This window comes from Zophobas morio, unplaced genomic scaffold, assembly GCF_036711695.1.
Source record: "Zophobas morio isolate AGI-343-1 ecotype UQ-CSIRO unplaced genomic scaffold, CSIRO_AGI_Zmor_V1 ptg000024l, whole genome shotgun sequence".
Taxonomy (NCBI): Eukaryota; Metazoa; Arthropoda; class Insecta; order Coleoptera; family Tenebrionidae; genus Zophobas; species Zophobas morio.
In genome coordinates, this window is record NW_026972129.1 from 10,918,684 (window position 1) to 10,937,553 (window position 18,870).

The 18,870-nt window shown below is 34.4% G+C and overlaps 1 protein-coding gene across 3 annotated transcripts; it reads left to right on the top strand.

The window, feature by feature from the left end:
• The first annotated feature begins 5,149 nt into the window (after positions 1–5,149).
• LOC135134808 (splicing factor 3B subunit 3) lies at positions 5,150–17,490 on the top strand. 3 transcript variants are annotated; one of them, XM_064063640.1, is made up of 9 exons: positions 5,152–5,435; positions 5,716–6,800; positions 6,853–7,187; positions 7,497–7,648; positions 7,846–8,001; positions 14,917–16,164; positions 16,329–16,614; positions 16,832–17,106; positions 17,287–17,490. In XM_064063640.1, exons 2-9 carry the CDS (start codon positions 5,734–5,736, stop codon positions 17,425–17,427), a joined length of 3,660 nt encoding a protein of 1,219 aa, XP_063919710.1. In that variant the 5' UTR covers positions 5,152–5,435; positions 5,716–5,733; the 3' UTR covers positions 17,428–17,490. The 3 variants fall into 3 exon arrangements, 2 of the variants coding, with proteins under 2 accessions (XP_063919711.1, XP_063919710.1); XR_010281385.1 differs by lacking the exons at positions 14,917–16,164; positions 16,329–16,614; positions 16,832–17,106; positions 17,287–17,490 and adding an exon at positions 7,248–7,330 and having other exon boundaries at positions 5,150–5,435; positions 7,846–7,935; XM_064063641.1 differs by lacking the exons at positions 7,846–8,001; positions 14,917–16,164; positions 16,329–16,614; positions 16,832–17,106; positions 17,287–17,490 and adding an exon at positions 7,292–7,330 and having other exon boundaries at positions 5,150–5,435; positions 7,497–7,586.
• The last annotated feature ends 1,380 nt before the right edge of the window (positions 17,491–18,870 follow it).

Genomic DNA, 18,870 nt, shown 5'->3' on the forward strand with positions numbered 1-18,870 from the left:
GAATCGCTCTTGCAGCCGTTTTAGTTTGAAATTTAACAAGTCGGACGGCGCGGAAAATTACTGACACTTTGCGACTCGAATCAAATAAGGGTGTGGGGACCAAAAATCTGCGCAAGTTTCAAACTAGCATAACTTTATTATTGAATGACGAATTAAAAATGCAACTGTTAACATTTATAAAACAACTGTATAGAGTACGATCTGCAACATATCTACTTGCTTCACAAATTTTTGTTTTAACACGGCGCGGCGCATTAAATTTGTGAAAGCCAATATTTTTTTCTGCCAAATTTTCAGCAATACACACTGCTTAATTCTATATGTGTGAAGGGTTCCTACCCTACATTTTTCACACAAATTCCACTTTAGATTTCTTCAAAAGCGTTCAATTGGTCGCAGTTGAGGGACGTTCGGAACATTTATGTCCTTAGGAATAAACTGAAAATTTATATAAGTCATTTATGCATCAATAACGTTGGCAGTGTAATGATTCAGAATTTTTTTTTAATTTTTGCTTTTGTTCCAATTTTTGTTTTTCTGAACATTTGGGAATTGATTTTCGCTTTGCAAATATGATTTTATTCTCCCTTAGTAACGTACTTTTTGCCGATTTTAAATTTCTGTCCAAAATTTCTAAATGGCATTCCAAGTTTACCGTGGTTAGTGAGTATGGATGTTAAAAATAGGACACACTATTTACACTATTATATTACTAAATTACTAGTTATAATGTTCCAATACATGGTTACTGCCGTGGTTCTGACTGATTAAGGCTTCTCTCCTCTTCTGGGCCATTTTTGTTGCTGGAATTCCACTTCTTGTCTGTCTTTCTATCGAATTACCATTCTCTAGAGTTATAATTTGTCCTTTTTGATATCCCCATTTGGAAAAAGTGATTAAATGTGAAGGGCTTTTTTAAATGCATACGGTCTGTATAAAATTCGGCAAACACATTTTGGCAATTATTTTCATTCGAGTGTTCCATTTTCGCACAAAATATTAAACTTCTAGTAGAATTAGCGATAACAATTTTTGATAAGTCGTCGCCTGGGAACATGTCTGATCCACAGACCAGAGCGCGCTCATGCCAATGTCGATTCTAAGCGTTCAGAATTGAAAAAAGAAATTGAAAAGTTCCCAAAACTGATAATGTTGAAAAAATTGAGAAATCGGAAAATCTATAAATCGAAAAATTTTAAAAATCGAAAAACCACGATGGCAAAATTAAAACTTGAAAAATTCAAATATCGAAAAATTGTAAAATCGAGAAGTCTAAATATAAAGAAATAAAAAAAATTAAAATTTAAAAACAGAGAAATTGAATAATTCGAAACATCGAAAAATTGGAAAATTGAAAAATTAAAAAAAAGTGGAAAATCGAAAAATTAAAATGTAGGAACAACCGTTCCCACAAAATCAGGTGTTCTACCTGAGCGCATTCATAATCTTTCTATAAATGTAAATACGTTCTATCTTTCGTCTACCTGCCCTACGCTCCTACATATAGTGAACCAAGAGCTATAAGGTTATATGGCCATCATAAAATCATCCCATTGTGTCGAAGTTAAGTTGTTTACAATAGAAAAGGTTTTAGGGTCGTAAATAACGTGTCCACTGCAGCTCGACCGGCTCTTGTGGTTTCGTTCAGGGGCGGCTTTCACTAAATATGAAAATCCACCACTCCACTATTTCTTTACTACCTGCAACCACTGAGGGTTCCGAAATAACCACTCGCTTTGAAGGCCGGCCCTGTTAAATATGAGCAAGAAATGTTTAGAAGATGATTTATTGCCAACCGGTAAGCTTAGTGCGAACCACACAAAGGGGGTATTTATTTGCCGTCAACTACTTTTATGATGGCCATATAACCTTATAACTCTTGGTTCACTATACTTTCTCTTTCCGTTTCTAGAATTTTCTAAACTCTTTCTTTACCTACTACCACCTATTTGAAACCGAGCCTACCTGTCGACCATTCAAACACCCTTCGATCTTCTTCTCCCTGGCACTCTCAAACAGTAAAAGGAACTAAATAAAATCTGAAAACCGTAACCGTCGCTTTTTCTAAAAATCACCAACGATACCCACAAAAAAAATGGAAAATCGAAACATTAAAAAAAAAACGGAAAATCGAAAAATAAAAAAAATGGAAAATCAGAAATTTAAAAATTCCAAAAATTGAAAAATAGAGATAGAAGAACTGAAAAGTCGAGAAATCGAAAAACCTAATATTTTAAAAACTGAAAACTAAAAGTTTAAAAAACGAAAAATTGAAAATTCAAACAGTAAAAAGTCGAAAAACTGAAAAATCACAAAATTGAACAAAATATTCAAAAATTAGGAAGTTAAAGAATTGAAAAATTGAGAAATCAAAAATTCAAAAAGCAAAGTCGAAAAAAGTAGATTAATTGAGGAATCGGAAATCTGAAAATTCTGAAACGTCAAAATTTGAAAAATTAAAAAATATTGAAGAACTGAAAAATCGGAAAGCCTAAAATTTAAAACATTGAAGAATTAAAATATCGTAAAATTGAAAAATGGAGAAATCTAAAAATCAAAAAATAAAAAAAAATAAAAATGGAAAAATCGAAAATATAAAAATCGAAAAACTAAAAAATCAACACATCGAGAAATCAAAACTCGAAAACTAAAAAAAATTGGAAAACTGAAAAATCGAATAATATAAAAATCTAAACACAGAAAAACCGAAAAATCGAAAAGTAAAAATCAAAAACCGACAAATCGAAACATCGAAAAATTCAAAAACTGAGACATCGAGAAATCGAAAAATCAAAAGATGGAGAAATCGAGGAGTCGAAAAGTCGACAAGTCGAAAAATCGAAAAATTGAGAAACCGAAATAGGCCAAAATCGACAAATCGAAAAGTTAAAAATGGAAAAATTGATAATTCGGGATCTCAAAAATTGAAAAATCGAAAATTTAAAAATTGGGAAAATAAAAAAATTAAAATATAGAACAACTGAGAACTCGAGAAATCGAAAAATCTAGAATTTTAAAAATGAAAAATTACAATATCGAGAAGTTGAAAAATTGAGAAATCGAAATATAAAACGGTCGAAAAGCTGAAAAATAATAAAAATAACATAATAACTATATCTACTATAATGGCCGTTCATTTTTTTATTTAAATAAAGGATTAAATTCATCCGCATACACCAGGCATCCTCCAAAAATTGAGATTTACTGGCATGTTGTCAACATGTGCTTATCATAACAATAATAATTAAAGAAAAGCTGAAATTTGGTTAAAATTGGACAAAAACCTTTCACCAGTCCACCGTTCATTTGGGGATGGGCTATTTTGCTTTAACGTAATCGCACTGGCCACAAGTCTGATGAGTTGGTGTTCGTCCAGACTACTGTTAACGTAGTTCACAAGAAAAAAGGAGGGAGAGCCACTATCCACTATTACGTTTGTGGATGAAGTGAAGTGAGGGGTAAGACGGAGCATTAGCCCCGCACTTGTCCATAAGGTTGCCTCTCTTTTAACTCTATACTCACTGGTATTGCCCAAAATGTTTCTATTGGTCCTGCTGGGGGCACATTGGAGAAATTATCTTTATTAGGTACAAAATTTATATTATTTATTTCTAAGCAATTCCTGGCCAGCTTGCTAAATATGGCCAAAATATTACATTGTTGTTATTATGATGTTCCCTTATAAAATCTAGTAATTTTGATAGGCATTGTTGTGTATACACATCTGCATTGACCTCTAACACGAGTAACACGGCCAATGAATGGTACTAAAACGCCAGCCGGAGATATAGCACATCAAACTAAAATGTTATTTTCAAACTTTGCCTTCAATTTAAATTTTACATTATTTGTAGTTTCTTCTATATTGTCTGTATAAAATCCATCGTTACGTTCCATCTCTGAATTGGCAAACGTAAAATATTTTTCTTCACCCGGCACAACCACACGATTGCACAGAAAATGATGAATTCTCAATACCCGGCAACATCTGAGAATTCTCTGCGATGCTGTATGTTTTGGACATTTAGCTCTTTTGCGGTATTTTAAGTTGTTTTTGGCTATTCCTCTAGAAACCGTTATATGGGAAACTCTTAAACAATCGATCCAATCTTCTTATTGATGTTCCAGTCTCTTGTCTCAGAATTTCTTTTTAATTTTATTTCACTGAAAATTCATGGCTGGTTACTTTTTGGCAAATTAAAACCAGATGGTATTCGCAATTCAATTTTGTACGACACTGTTTAAGTGTTAGCGTTAACAGCATTTTAAAGTAAAAAAAATATTTGTGATTTTTCTCAAAACTTTTGTTACGTACTAGCGGTGAAAATGTCTTAAAATTGGAAAATCTTACTAAAAGTAAAGACGACTACAGTTACGACTAATATAACCGAGTGCATATATATATATTTTGGAAAATTTTAATTGTATCTATTGATAAATTAAATTCTTAGATAAAAATAATGATATACATACATTTAGATGTGAGTTTTCAAGTATCTTTCCGATGGTACTACATACCTTATTTATAAAGCTAAGTCCCAATATATCCTTGAATACTAAAATATCTACCAACCCAGTTTTGGAAGTAAAAATTGGCATTTGACTCCAGAAAAAATATATTTCGAAGTTTTGTTTTGGTAGAAAAAATTAACAGAAAATGCGTTTCATATTATGTTGGTTTTGAAAAAATATTTTGTTGCAATTGTTTCATATCTGCTGAAAAAACACAATGAGGATCATCTTTCACAAAAATGGACATTTAAATAAAGCTTTAAACGAACATGAAAATTTAAAATACCACAGCCATGCTACTTCGGCTGCATTAAGAAGCACTTTTGGTAGTACTAATAATAATAGAAGTATTAATTTAACCAAATTTTGTAATAAAAACATTATTTTCTCTAAAAATTTATTTGAATTAAAAAAAAAAATACCATTCGAAGGGGGCCCGACTTCCGACAATAGTTTTCGCCGGGGGCCCTGAAACACGCCAGGCCGACACTGTATAGGTACAACTCATTTCATAGAAAGTTACCATTTCCTCCATTCAAAGAAATGCACCGCTCTTTGTTCTGATTGGCTGAAAAATTTAGCATAACGCAAGCGCACTGTAATCTCTCTGACAGAATGACGCGGCGTCTCCCTGAACTTGCGTTTTGCGTTTGTTGCTGTTGTGGCGTGGTGGTTGTTTGTGGAGAAGTTGCATGGTAGTGACCGGGCGCCATTTGCAAAGCTTTGATATAAACCGCCGTTAATTTATTTAAAACCATTTCAAAACCGTAAAAAGAAGGGAGAAAATCATTGTTGGAGTGTTCCACATTAAAAAAAAAATATTAACTGATCAAAATGTAAACTGAACATTTTGTTCACGTGAACGTCGTGACTACCGGTACACTTGAAAATATCTGAAGAAATCCCGGTCATCTGTCTTCGAGGTAAATACATTTAGTTAACCTATGACTCGCAATGGCTATTTATGTTTATATATTTTTTTAAAGTGAAGTAGTTTTACTGTAATTTTATGTGATGCACTATGGTATCTCCTGCACCTACATATAGAGTACGTGCAGGTCGTAAACTGTGCTAAATAATTGGAGACATCGCATCGTTGGCTAAGATTCCTCAATAATTACTAGCCTGGTTTTAGTATCCTACATTATTTTAATCAAAGTTTGCTATCTCGTCCATTTTCGTTAAACTACCCAAACTTCGCAGGGGTCACAATTCACCAACATGTATCTGTACAACATCACCCTACAAAGAGCCACGGCGATAACCCACGCCATCCATGGCAACTTCTCTGGGACAAAGATGCAAGAAATTGTCATTTCACGTGGCAAGAGTTTAGAAGTTCTGCGACCTGATCCAAACACTGGCAAAGTGCACACTCTTCTAACTGTAGAAATTTTTGGAGTAATTCGCTCATTAATGTCATTTCGTCTAACTGGAGGAACCAAAGATTATGTAATAGTCGGATCTGATTCTGGAAGAATAGTCATCCTGGAGTATATCCCCACAAAAAATGCATTTGAGAAAGTCCACCAAGAAACATTTGGTAAATCAGGCGTCAGACGCATCGTACCTGGCCAATATTTGGCCACAGATCCTCGAGGAAGAGCTGTAATGATTGGAGCAGTTGAAAAACAAAAGTTAGCCTACATCTTGAACAGAGATGCTCAAGCCAGGTTAACAATTTCTTCTCCACTTGAAGCCCATAAAAGTAACACTCTTGTATACCACATGGTTGGAGTGGATGTTGGTTATGACAACCCCATGTTTGCCTGTCTAGAAATTGACTATGAAGAAGCCGACTCAGATCCAACAGGAGAAGCAGCACAGAAAACTCAACAAACTTTGACCTTCTATGAGCTTGATCTTGGTGTAAATCACGTGGTACGCAAGTACTCAGAACCTTTGGAAGAACACGCAAATTTTCTGGTGACTGTACCTGGTGGAGATGATGGCCCTTCTGGAGTACTTATTTGTTCTGAGAACTATCTCACTTATAAGAATTTGGGAGATCAGCATGATATTCGATGCCCTATTCCTAGGAGGAGGAATGATTTGGATGACCCTGAAAGAGGAATGATATTTGTGTGTTCAGCCACGCATAAAACAAAATCCATGTTTTTTTTCCTTGCCCAGACTGAGCAAGGTGACATCTTTAAAATCACTCTCGAGACTGATGAAGACATGGTAACTGAAATCAAATTGAAATATTTTGATACAGTGCCTGTAGCAGCTGCAATGTGTGTACTAAAAACTGGGTTTCTCTTTGTTGCTTCAGAATTTGGAAATCAGTAAGTATGAAGTAGCTCTAAAACTAAATGAAACTATTTTTGCATATTTTAGTTACTTGTATCAGATTGCTCACCTTGGTGACGATGACGACGAATTGGAATTCAGCTCAGCTATGCCGTTGGAGGAAGGAGATACGTTCTTCTTTGCACCTCGTTCCCTGCGGAATTTGGTACTCGTTGATGAAATGGAGTCACTGTCGCCAATATTATCCTGTCGAGTTGCTGACTTGGCAGGAGAGGATACGCCACAACTGTACATGTTGTGTGGCAGAGGCCCAAGGTCGTCATTGCGTGTCTTGAGACATGGTCTGGAGGTGTCTGAGATGGCTGTTTCTGAACTTCCAGGCAATCCGAATGCTGTGTGGACCGTCAAGCGGCGAAGTGACGGTAAGTGTATTTTTTCTTTTTTTATTTGATGAAATTCATGAGAATGAATTTCTAATAAAGCCTGGTGGTTGATTATTTTTCAACACCAGTGCTTTTTATTTCAGATGGCGAGGCGTTGCTTGTTGTCCTATACCACATATAAGGTGAGTAAGACGGAAAAGAAGAGACAAAATTCAAATGAACATGATGAAATCTTGTCCGTGTTTCAACTGATGCGTTGTGATTATACTTATAGACTGATTTATTTTTTTTAATCAACTACTCTATAAAAGTAGTGCAAATCCTGTAATGTGTGGTTATTTGTTACAGATGAATATGATGCTTATATTATTGTGTCTTTCGTTAACGCCACTTTGGTACTGTCAATCGGGGAAACGGTTGAAGAAGTGACAGACAGTGGTTTCTTGGGAACTACGCCAACCTTATCTTGCTCTGCTCTCAGTGATGATGCTTTAGTGCAGGTACAATTGAGTACTTTTAAGTGACATTTCGTTATCATGGCTGTATTATAATGATGTGCAGAAATGAGGGAAAAATGTCAAAAAGTAACGCATTTTCATAGTACCATTAATAACATTTTATTACTGGATTTCCCACAAATGCTACATTTCTATATTTTACGATGATTTTCTTGAATTGTAACGTTTTCTCGTTTTAGGTATATCCTGGAGGCATCAGACATATTTGTTCTGATAAACGTGTGAACGAGTGGAAGGCTCCAGGAAAGAAAATGATTGTAAAATGTGCTGTTAACCAACGGCAAGTCGTTATTGCGCTTTCTGGAGGTGAATTGGCCTATTTTGAGATGGATCCGGTAATTATTATTTTTTTAATATTTTGTTAACAGGCACAGTAATTCTGTTCAGACGGATCACCTATTGAATGTCTGTTTTTCTTATTGTGCTAGATTATTCCTGCTTGTCGCCTCCGCTGCATTTCCGTGGTGCAATGGAGTGAATCAAGTAGGCACATGTATTTCCAAACTTTAACGTGGCTTGAAGCACGGCCAACTGTATTAATACATATGGCCATCCCAATTCGTATAAAAAGTTGATTCTTTGACGTTTCCAAAATCGTTAATCAGGCAACGACATCTGTTGAGTACAATTATGAACTTGGTTGGCAAATAATTGTCAAAATGACGTTTTAAAATATCACGTTTTTCTGAAAGTGTAGATAATGGCACAAGAACATTAATGATATTACTCATATTATTTAGTTTTGAAATAAGATAGATATATTTTTAAAAAACGAAAATTATTTAACAAAAAGGAAGGTACATATTCATAATTTTAAAACTTTTCTGCTGGTAGGTTTGTTACAGATCGTTATTTTCTTCAACCAGTCTGTTTGTTCCAAACAAATATTATCAATAACTGGTTTCACTGTTGCTCGAATAATTATATCACAAACTCTTGATTTATGTTCCAAGCAACAAAATAATGGATTTTGGTCCAAAGAAGGATGGAGCAGATTACATATTTGTTGACATGTCTTTTTAGAGTTTAAAAACGGTGGTATTAGAAAGTTTTTTAAAAAGGGTAACATTTAGATTCAGTTATTTGAAGACAAATCGTGAAAAATATTTTAGATTCGTAATCTGCCAAAAATTATCTATAAGCCAACTATTTTCCGTTGGATCAGATCGTCTTTTAACTGTTTCATACAAAAAATTTTTGGAAATTACAAAAAAATGTCTTCAACTAATTTTCTGAAATAGTTGAAAACTAGTTGAAAATGTCAAAAGTGCGAAAATCAGTTTTATCTTAGCAGATACTAGCCCCGCCCACCCACCCTCTATTTTCTTGGAAGGTATGTGATTTGCCAAAATCAGTATTATCTTAGCAAGTAGTATTTAATTATTGTTTAATCATTTATTTTGCCACTTCAATATACAATATAGTACTTGCTAAGATAATACTGATTTTGGCAAATCACATACCTTCCAAGAAACTAGAGGGCGGGTGGGCGGGGCTAGTACTTCCTAAGATAATACTAATGGTGGCAAATGACATATCCTACAAGGTAAGAGAGGGCGGGTGGGCGGGGCTAATAGTTGCAAAGAAAAAAACTGATTTCAGTAAAAAACATCCCTAAGAAAATACAGGGTGGCTGGGTGGGGCTAGTACTTGCTTAAATAAGGCAATTTTTGGCAAACGACATACTCTTTAAGAGAATGGAGGGTGAGTGGGTGAGCGGGGTTAGTATTTCATGAGGTAAATTTGCGATTAGTATTCTATAAAACTAGAAAGTCAATGTGTTCCTCTCAAATAAAGCCATTTGGAACGGTTTAAAATTTTTTGGAAATGTTGGGAATTTTTGGACTCCTTTTCTCGCATTTCTCAGTTATTTGAAGACAAATCGTGAAAAATATTTTAGATTCGTAATCTGCGAAAAATTATCTATAAGCCAACTATTTTCCGTTGGATCAGATCGTCTTTTAACTGTTACAGACAAAAAATTTTTGGAAATTACAAAAAATGTCTTCAACTAATTTTCTGAAATAGTTGAAAACTAGTTGAAAATGTCAAAAGTGCGAAAATCAGTTTTATCTTAGCAGATACTAGCCCCGCCCACCCACCCTCTATTTTCTTGGAAGGTATGTGATTTGCCAAAATCAGTATTATCTTAGCAAGTAGTATTTAATTATTGTTTAATCATTTATTTTGCCACTTCAATATACAATATAGTACTTGCTAAGATAATACTGATTTTGGCAAATCACATATCTTCCAAGAAACTAGAGGGCGGGTGGGCGGGGCTAGTACTTGCTAAGGTAAGACTAACGGTGGCAAATGACATATCCTACAAGGTAAGAGAGGGCGGGTGGGCGGGGCTAGTTTTTGCGAACAAAAAAACTGATTTTAGTAAATAACATATCCCTAAGAAAATAGAGGGTGGGTGGGTGGGGCTAGTACTTGCTAAGATAAGACAAAATTTGGCAAACGACATACTCTTTAAGAAAATGGAGGGTGAGTGGGTGGGCGGGGCTAGTATTTCATAAGGTAAATTTGCTATTAGTATTCTATAAAACTAGAAACTCAATGTTTTTCTCTGAAATAAAGCCATTTGGAACGGTTTCAAATTTTTTGAAAATTTTGGAGATTTTTGGAGTCCTTTCCTCGCATTTCTCAGTTATTTGAAGATAAATCGTCAAAAAATATTTTATCTATAAGTCAACTACATATTTTCCGGTGGGTCAGATCGTCTTTTAACTGTTTCAGACAAAAATTTTCTGGAAATTACGAAAAATTGTTGTCACTTTTTTCGCTAATTTTCGAAAATAAATGAAAAATAGTTGAAAATGTCAAAAGTGCGAAAATCAGTTTTATCTTATCAAATACTGCTAGCACTGGTTTTCGTGGTTTCACTCAAGAGACTGCACATGCTTTAAAATTTATTGCCAGAAGTACATATTTGTGTGTTAAGTTTTTATTAGAACAAGCAGGCTTTTACTATGTTCTTACGCGTTCCTTTAGCTCCGATGCGGTGGAAGCAACGTTCTCACACGTGAGATTAAAAGGAGGCTCCAATGATGCAACGGATGCCAGAGCGGCAGAATATGCAATGCAGAATTGTTAAATATGTTCCAAATGTTCCAAATCATCTAATGTTTCCAATATAGACTTTGTCAGTACTGCAAAAATCTCGGTTTTGGATCATGATACAAAACAAGACAAAGAAAATTTTGATGTACCTTTGGAATTAAGAACAAAGATTCAAAACCTAAGTAAATTAATTGAACGCTGTGCAAACATTTCATCGGCATCTGTGGCCTTTTTGGCTGGCTACATTTTAAAGAAATTAGACGACAAATTTCATTGCGACAGCTGCCTTGCGCCGCTGTTGTCCAAAGAGGTTCCTGGTCCGCTATTAAGACTCATCCTGTTACAGGATCGAGGTGGATTAACCTATCCCAATGCATATTTCGTAGGCATTGTGAAGGTAGTGGCTGACGTCACTCAAAAAATGTTGCCGTTTTTAAATTCCAAAAAGACATGTCAACAAATGTGTAATCTGCTCCATCCTTCTTTGGACCAAAATCCATTATTTTGTTGCTTGGAACATAAATCAAGAGTTTGTGATATAATTATTCGAGCAACAGTGAAACCAGTTATTGATAATATTTGTTTGGAACAAACAGACTGGTTGAAGAAAATAACGATCTGTAACAAACCTACCAGCAGAAAAGTTTTAAAATTATGAATATGTACCTTCCTTTTTGTTAAATAATTTTCGTTTTTTAAAAATATATCTATCTTATTTCAAAACTAAATAATATGAGTAATATCATTAATGTTCTTGTGCCATTATCTACACTTTCAGAAAAACGTGATATTTTAAAACGTCATTTTGACAATTATTTGCCAACCAAGTTCATAATTGTACTCAACAGATGTCGTTGCCTGATTAACGATTTTGGAAACGTCAAAGAATCAACTTTTTATACGAATTGGGATGGCCATATGTATTAATACAGTTGGCCGTGCTTGAAGTCTTCACAGTAGTATAATTTAAAACACTAATACCAAACGCATTCAAATCTGAATGTAAAAATAGAAAGTATGTAAAGTTTCATGTTTCACTAAATAGACGACCCATATATGCTGCAACAGCGACAGAAGCTTCTTTTATATAATACGTGGTCAAAGAAAACTTTAGTTTACATCAACAAAACTACATCTTACAAAGTTTTTTGTTATTATTGACATTATTAAATTTTTAACTTATAATTCGACGTAGTTTTGCACAAAAAATTATACATATTAATAAAAGCAAAATACAGTGGTTCCATTATAAATAGTTCCTTGTTTCATTGATACAAAAGCAATAAAAATACTAATTTTTGTACTAAGACTATTTTTCCCTAGACCACTTTAACTACAAAATTTTACATCTAAATTGATTATATTGCAACATTAAATTAGTTCATTTCAGTAAATACCACAGAAAACAGAACAATTTCGAAAATGGTTCATCGTTACGGTGGTGAAACATAAGGGATTTTTCACTAATATTAACTTGCTGACTTAAAGCACTTACAGTAAATACTTTAGATTGAAGTTAAATAGTTGTTGGCACCGAATAGAAGAAATTGAAAAGCTCGTTATTTTTTACTAGTGTTCAACATAGTACTAGCTGCAAAATCACGGTTCATGTAATAATAATAATAATACGGTCTTTATTGGCTTAAAAAGTTTTATTTCTTTCTTGATGTATTTATACTTAAAAACATTTTTTTGAGTTTTTAACATTTATGACACCCACCAAAGCTCTTTAAGGTCGGCACCTACATTAATAGCAGCAACGTAGCTAGTGTTCGCTGCAGGCAATGACTAGTGTAGTTTTTGATATCTATTTCTTGAACAATAGGTATAGAGACCTGCAACTTCGGGAAAATCTCAATTTAGCCATATTTGCGTATATACGAGTATAAATTCAACAAATCGTTCTCTCTAGAGGATCTAGGTTTTTCCTGTTTGAATCAAACAGTGCGGTTCCTAAATCGCTAAGATCTTCGGACTTCATTTTTAAAAGTTGCTGCGCCAAAAATGTTAACGGCCGGCGGTGTAAAGAGATGTCTTTGATAAAACTACAATATGAGTAACATAGGTTTTGTTACTTTGTCATAAAATAGTTCTCATCTGATGCTTCAAAAAATTTTATTTTTTAGTATATTTTTTACTGGAGGATAACAGTTCTAAAGTTGCTTTTTCGGCAATCCCTGTACCCATGTATGTAAACGGTACTTAATGATCCACTTTTTGTATTTACTATTTCACTGCATACTATTCACTTCTATAATTTTGAAATTATACCCATTTAAAACACAACTTTACTTCAAATTAAGTTTTCCAATACAAAAAGTTCTTTACTCTTTTGACAGTTTCTACAGTGCTCTAGATAATTCCTAAACGACCCTTTTTTACAAAATGTTTTTTAAAATGCGGTCTTATTCATAAAGTTGTAGAAAAAAAATCTGTGTTGATTTCTGTCGATTTTTACAACGCATCTAGACAGACCGTGCAGTACTTCATCACCACTTTAAATTCAAAGAATTCTTCTATCTTAATATTAAATCGATTACTGAATTAATATTACATCTTTGTAATCGATTCCATCGGACCAAAGGCCACTTTTATGTGTTCTCAACGTTTCATGACCCCTACAGTACGAAAAAAGCAGTATCCCGTGAATGGTATTTTAAAATGATTTGAATGTTACACAAAAATATACTCATACTTGTAGCGTACGGCTCTACTTTGAGTTTTCCCGCTATGCTTTCAAATTTTCGCCAAAACATTTGCAAGTTATAATAACGTTTTATTCCCAACACGGTTTGTACGTCTCCGTGACGCAGTGGGTGTATCGGAGAAAATGGCGACCTGCAGTACTGCGATTATGGGTTCGATGCGGAACTTGGCTTTTTTTTTCCCCTTGCATCGGTATAACCGACTACTTTTCTTTTGTGCTACGACTCGGAATTATCCATCAATTATCAGTCAATTTATTTTATTGAATAAATCAAGAATTGCAAAACTGAATACTTTGAAATCTTGCAAATTAATGAATGAGTCACTTTATTTTAACGATTAAAGCAGGAACGGCTCACTCCACTTTCCTAGAAAATTTTGGGAATACAATATTGTTATTTTTAATATTACGCTGTACCATTCCAAGTTGATATACGTGTCCTTGCAAAAGTGTTGATGTCATCGCTAAATTGTGTTAAGGAAAAACTCAACTCGAAAAAGCTGGAAGATTTTTTTGCTTTTCTTAAGCAAAACTGTGATAAAAAAGACTATATATCTGCTATTATCAAAGATCCAAAAAGACGCTTAAAATTTATCAGAAGAATCTGATCAGATCATAAACTTTATTTTAATATTTTAAAACAAGATCTACAAGTGGTTTCACAGATAACCTACTTTGTTTGAATCAGATATTTGCGAAATTTCAGAGGCCAATATTAGTGAAAAAATTCCACGGACATTTGTGAAACTCCATGAGTTAATCACGAATGAGGTTCTGTTCCAAACCAATTTTTTTTAATAAACTTAAGTGCTATGAAACCATAAATTTTAAAAAATACAGTCTCATTACATTAGTTTTAAACAAAATTAATTTATTTTTGTGATAAACTAAAATCCGTGACTTCTGGGTTTTTGTAAAACATCTTATTCATGTATTTTGTTTGAATTTCTGAATTCAACAAACTTGATTTTGAAAATTGAATATTATGCTTTATTCTTGTGCTGATGCTACTTTAAGTAGACCAAGTAATCAATGTTGTAGAGACATGTTATTTTTCGGTACTTAATACAGGTAAAGTAAGAACATCTACTGAACGGATTTACCATTCTCGTAATTAATAAATGTCACAGATATACAAACTTTAAACTATGTAATTGAATACTATATTTTATAAAAAATAAATCTTGATGGTTTAAATAACAAGATAATATACTATGAAATTAGATGTTGCAAAACTTTTTTTTTTAAATACTGAACCTGCAAAGTAACTTTATTTGTTTAATTTGATTCGTAATGCGACATCCGCGAGTTGCTATAAAGTAGCAGTGATTACAAAAAGAATACGTTGTTTATTCTTACCGTCATATCATTGATTATTACATAGGAAACGAAATCGTCATTTGTATTTAATTATTTAATTTTGAAACCATAAATATTGTGCAACCGAATTAATTTTCATTTCTTTTCTTGATAGACTGGGCAATTACACGAATACAAAGAAAGAAAACGCATGAATTCAGACGTTGTCTGTATGGCATTAGCAAATGTGACCCCTGGTGAACAGTTATCTCTCTTCTTGGCAGTAGGATTAGCGGACAGTACTGTGAGAATAATCTCGTTGGATCCTAGCGATTGTTTAGCCCCACGGTCGATACAAGGTTTACCGGTGTGTGCAGAGTCGTTGTGTATTGTTGAAATGGGTTGCACAGACCGTGACGCCGATAACGCAGCTGCTGCTAGTACTACTAGTACCTTATATTTGAACATTGGTCTACAAAATGGCGCTTTACTGCGTAACGTATTAGATCCTGTCTCTGGAGAACTTTCAGACACGAGAACCCGATATTTGGGTTCAAGACCAGTGAAACTATTCAGAATACGAATGCAACAGTCTGAAGCTGTCTTAGCAATGAGTAGTAGATCGTGGTTGAGCTATTATTACCAAAGTCGATTTTATTTAACTCCCTTATCATACGAAAGTTTGGAGTACGCCTCTGGATTTAGTTCAGAGCAGTGTCCAGAAGGCATTGTTGCAATTTCAACCAACACTTTGAGAATTTTGGCGTTGGAGAAACTGGGTGCCGTTTTCAACCAAGTCTCGTTTCCTTTGGAGTACACTCCAAGGAAATTTATAATTCATCCAGAAAGTAATAATTTGATTATAACCGAAACCGAGCACAACGCATATACTGAAGAAACGAAAAAACAAAGAAGGTTGCAAATGGCTGAGGAAATGAAGGAAGCTGCGGGCGAAGAAGAGCAGGAATTGGCTAAAGAAATGGCTGATGCTTTCTTGAATGAAGATTTACCTGAAAGTGTATTCTCGGCACCGAAAGCTGGACACGGAATGTGGGCTTCTACTTTAAGGATAATGGATCCTGTACAGGGAATTACTCACAAGTTAATAAGATTGGAACAAAACGAGGCAGCGATGTCTAGTGTTTTGGTCAAGTTCCAAAACCAGCCTCAACAAATTCTCTTCTTAATTGTTGGGATTGCAAAAGATTTTCAATTGAATCCCAGGCACTGTAATAGTGGGTACCTGGACACATACAAAATCGATCCAATGGGCCGAGAATTGGAATTTGTTCATCGAACTCCAGTTGACGAAGTCCCTATGGCTCTATGTGCGTACAACGGTCTTTTGCTTGCTGGTGTTGGCAGAATGCTCCGACTGTATGACATGGGGAAGAAAAAACTGCTAAGAAAATGTGAAAACAAGGTAGGTTTTTTACTATTGTATGTATTTTATTTTTTAATTTCAAATGATGAAATAAAACTTGTCTGAATTTGTGTTGATATCCTGCAGTTCTGATTAATTGTTTTTGTCACATTTTTTATCTTGTTGACAACAAAATATTATTTATTTTTTCTATAACGTTGCAGCACATACCTAACGGTATAGTAAACATTCAAGCTATGGGTAAGAGAATTTTCGTTTCGGATGTGCAAGAATCAGTTTTCATGGTTAGATATAAGAGGGCGGAAAATCAGCTGATTATATTTGCTGACGACACGCATCCACGCTGGATTACGTGCACCAATGTACTGGATTACGACACTGTTGCTGTGGCCGACAAATTTGGTAATATTGCCATCATGCGATTACCACCAAATGTCAGCGATGATGTTGAGGAAGATCCCACTGGTCATAAATCATTGTGGGACAGAGGTAGGTTTCACTCTGTAATTCTATAGTTTGTGTGGACATTACGTCAAATTATTTTCATTTCCATTGAAGATAAATTTTTCGCAAATGTCCAAGATTAACGCTTGCTCATAGTACCAGAAAAATTCAGTTTTGAAATTTTTTTGGGTCTCCCACGTAAGCTACATATTAATTAAAAATACATTTCAAGTGTAACAATACGTTTGTTATATTTATTTAGGTCTCCTAAATGGAGCTTCGCAAAAAGCTGACACCATCTCAACATTCCATGTAGGTGAAACTGTCACGTGGTTGCAGAAAGCGACCTTAATTCCTGGAGGGTGGGAGTCTTTGATTTACACAACATTATCAGGAACTGTTGGTGTACTTGTACCGTTTACGTCAAGAGAAGATCACGATTTCTTCCAACATTTAGAAATGCACATGAGAAGTGAAAACCCGCCACTGTGTGGAAGAGATCATATTTCGTACAGAAGTTACTACTATCCTGTTAAGGTAACCAGTTTTTCTGATTGAATTATTAAGTATATGTATATTGTGTGATGATTTTTAACACATGCTAGACTTATGATTAAAAGTGATTAACTTTTATTTTTTCTGAATGTAATTAGTGTTAGTATTTATTTTTGCATATTTTATGGGATTTGTACTAATCAAATGTACGTATGTTTTCAGAATGTAATTGATGGTGATTTGTGTGAGCAATACAATTCGTTAGAACCAGTCAAACAAAAAAGTATAGCATCAGATTTGGATCGCACTCCTGCGGAGGTTTCTAAGAAATTGGAGGATATTCGAACTAGATACGCATTTTAAAGAGTTTGCTTTAATTGTATTATTTATATTTAAATAAAAAATAGATCTTCACCGTTCTAATAATCTTCTACTTTTATTAAAAGCAATCCTAATCTCCACTTTTAACACAAAATACTGCAAATGTTGAGTTATGTATTTAATTGAACTTTATTTTAATTATTCAGTGCTGGCAGTTTGTTCGCGATTAACCCACGTAAAATTCAAGTGAGAAAATATGGAATTAATAATACGAATGAGAATAAATTGAAAACTAGTGCGAATGTGATAATTACAGAGACAAAAGTGGTGGCTTTCATTCGTTTTTACTACAAGTTTTTATTTGGATACTGGTGTACTGTGCTAGTGTCATGAATTTCGCGCTAAGAAAAATAAAACAACTTCGCGAAAGCGCATTTAAAAAAAATAAAGGAATGTAACCCTGGGCTTCGTAGAGAGGTTACGAGTGTTGTGAGTGTAAGCACGTGTTAAATCGGTATGTAATTTTGCTTGCCATAAAAAAAGCAATTGTTTAAACAAAAATGGCTCGCTTTCGACGCCACAGTCCCCTTCAACAAGTATAATTAGTGCAATATCAGTCAGTTTAGTAATGATTTTCTAATCTGAAATGTGTAAAACTATGCCATCAACGCGTCCAACTTTTGTATACACAAGTTATTACAATGATGTCAGAAAAGACCAAGTTGAGTGAAAAAAAACTACGCAGCGTGAGAACGCGTAGCAACAGCGTCGGCGTCACTTCTTGTTTGTTGTTGTGAGTGAGTGTAAACATGTGTTGTAGCTTGTAAGTAAGCGAAGAAAAATGTTGATACCTCGGTGGGATTCGAACCCACGCCTCTCACTTTCCGGGCAAGCATCCAGACCACTAGACCACGAGGCGACTTATCTTTCTTCGCTTACCGACGTGTTATTGTGCCGCCACATAGGTTAAATTTAGTTTGTAATTTTATAAAAAGGCAATTGTTTAAACAAAAATGAATCGCATTCGATGCCACAGTCCGCGCCAACGAGTGTGGATTCGTTGGTAATGCAGTCAATTAGCGATTTTACAATCTGAAACGTTGTGAAGTTTCAGCACGTGTAATTTTTGTTTTGTCATTTGCATATTCGCAATTTATGCTTCTAAGATAATTCAACAATCTTGTAAATGTTCTTTAAAAAACGTGGCGCAAATTCACGTATTTTTTTTGTTTATCACGGTGTGGGGTGATCAGGTGATTGAAACAGTACGTGCGTTTTGGCGTATTTATTTTGATGTTGTCCGTACGGCAGTTGAGGAAAGAGTCTTGGAGTTTGTGAAATTAAAATGAAAAGAAAGGTAGAAAGCGGTGGAAACAGTTGTGTCTAAAGGGTTCTTGGAAGGTATTCGAAATCTGGGAAAGGATAAGTATTACTGAGAAGAGTGAACAAAAGATAGGTTTTACGACATGCAGGTGGACGAAGAGA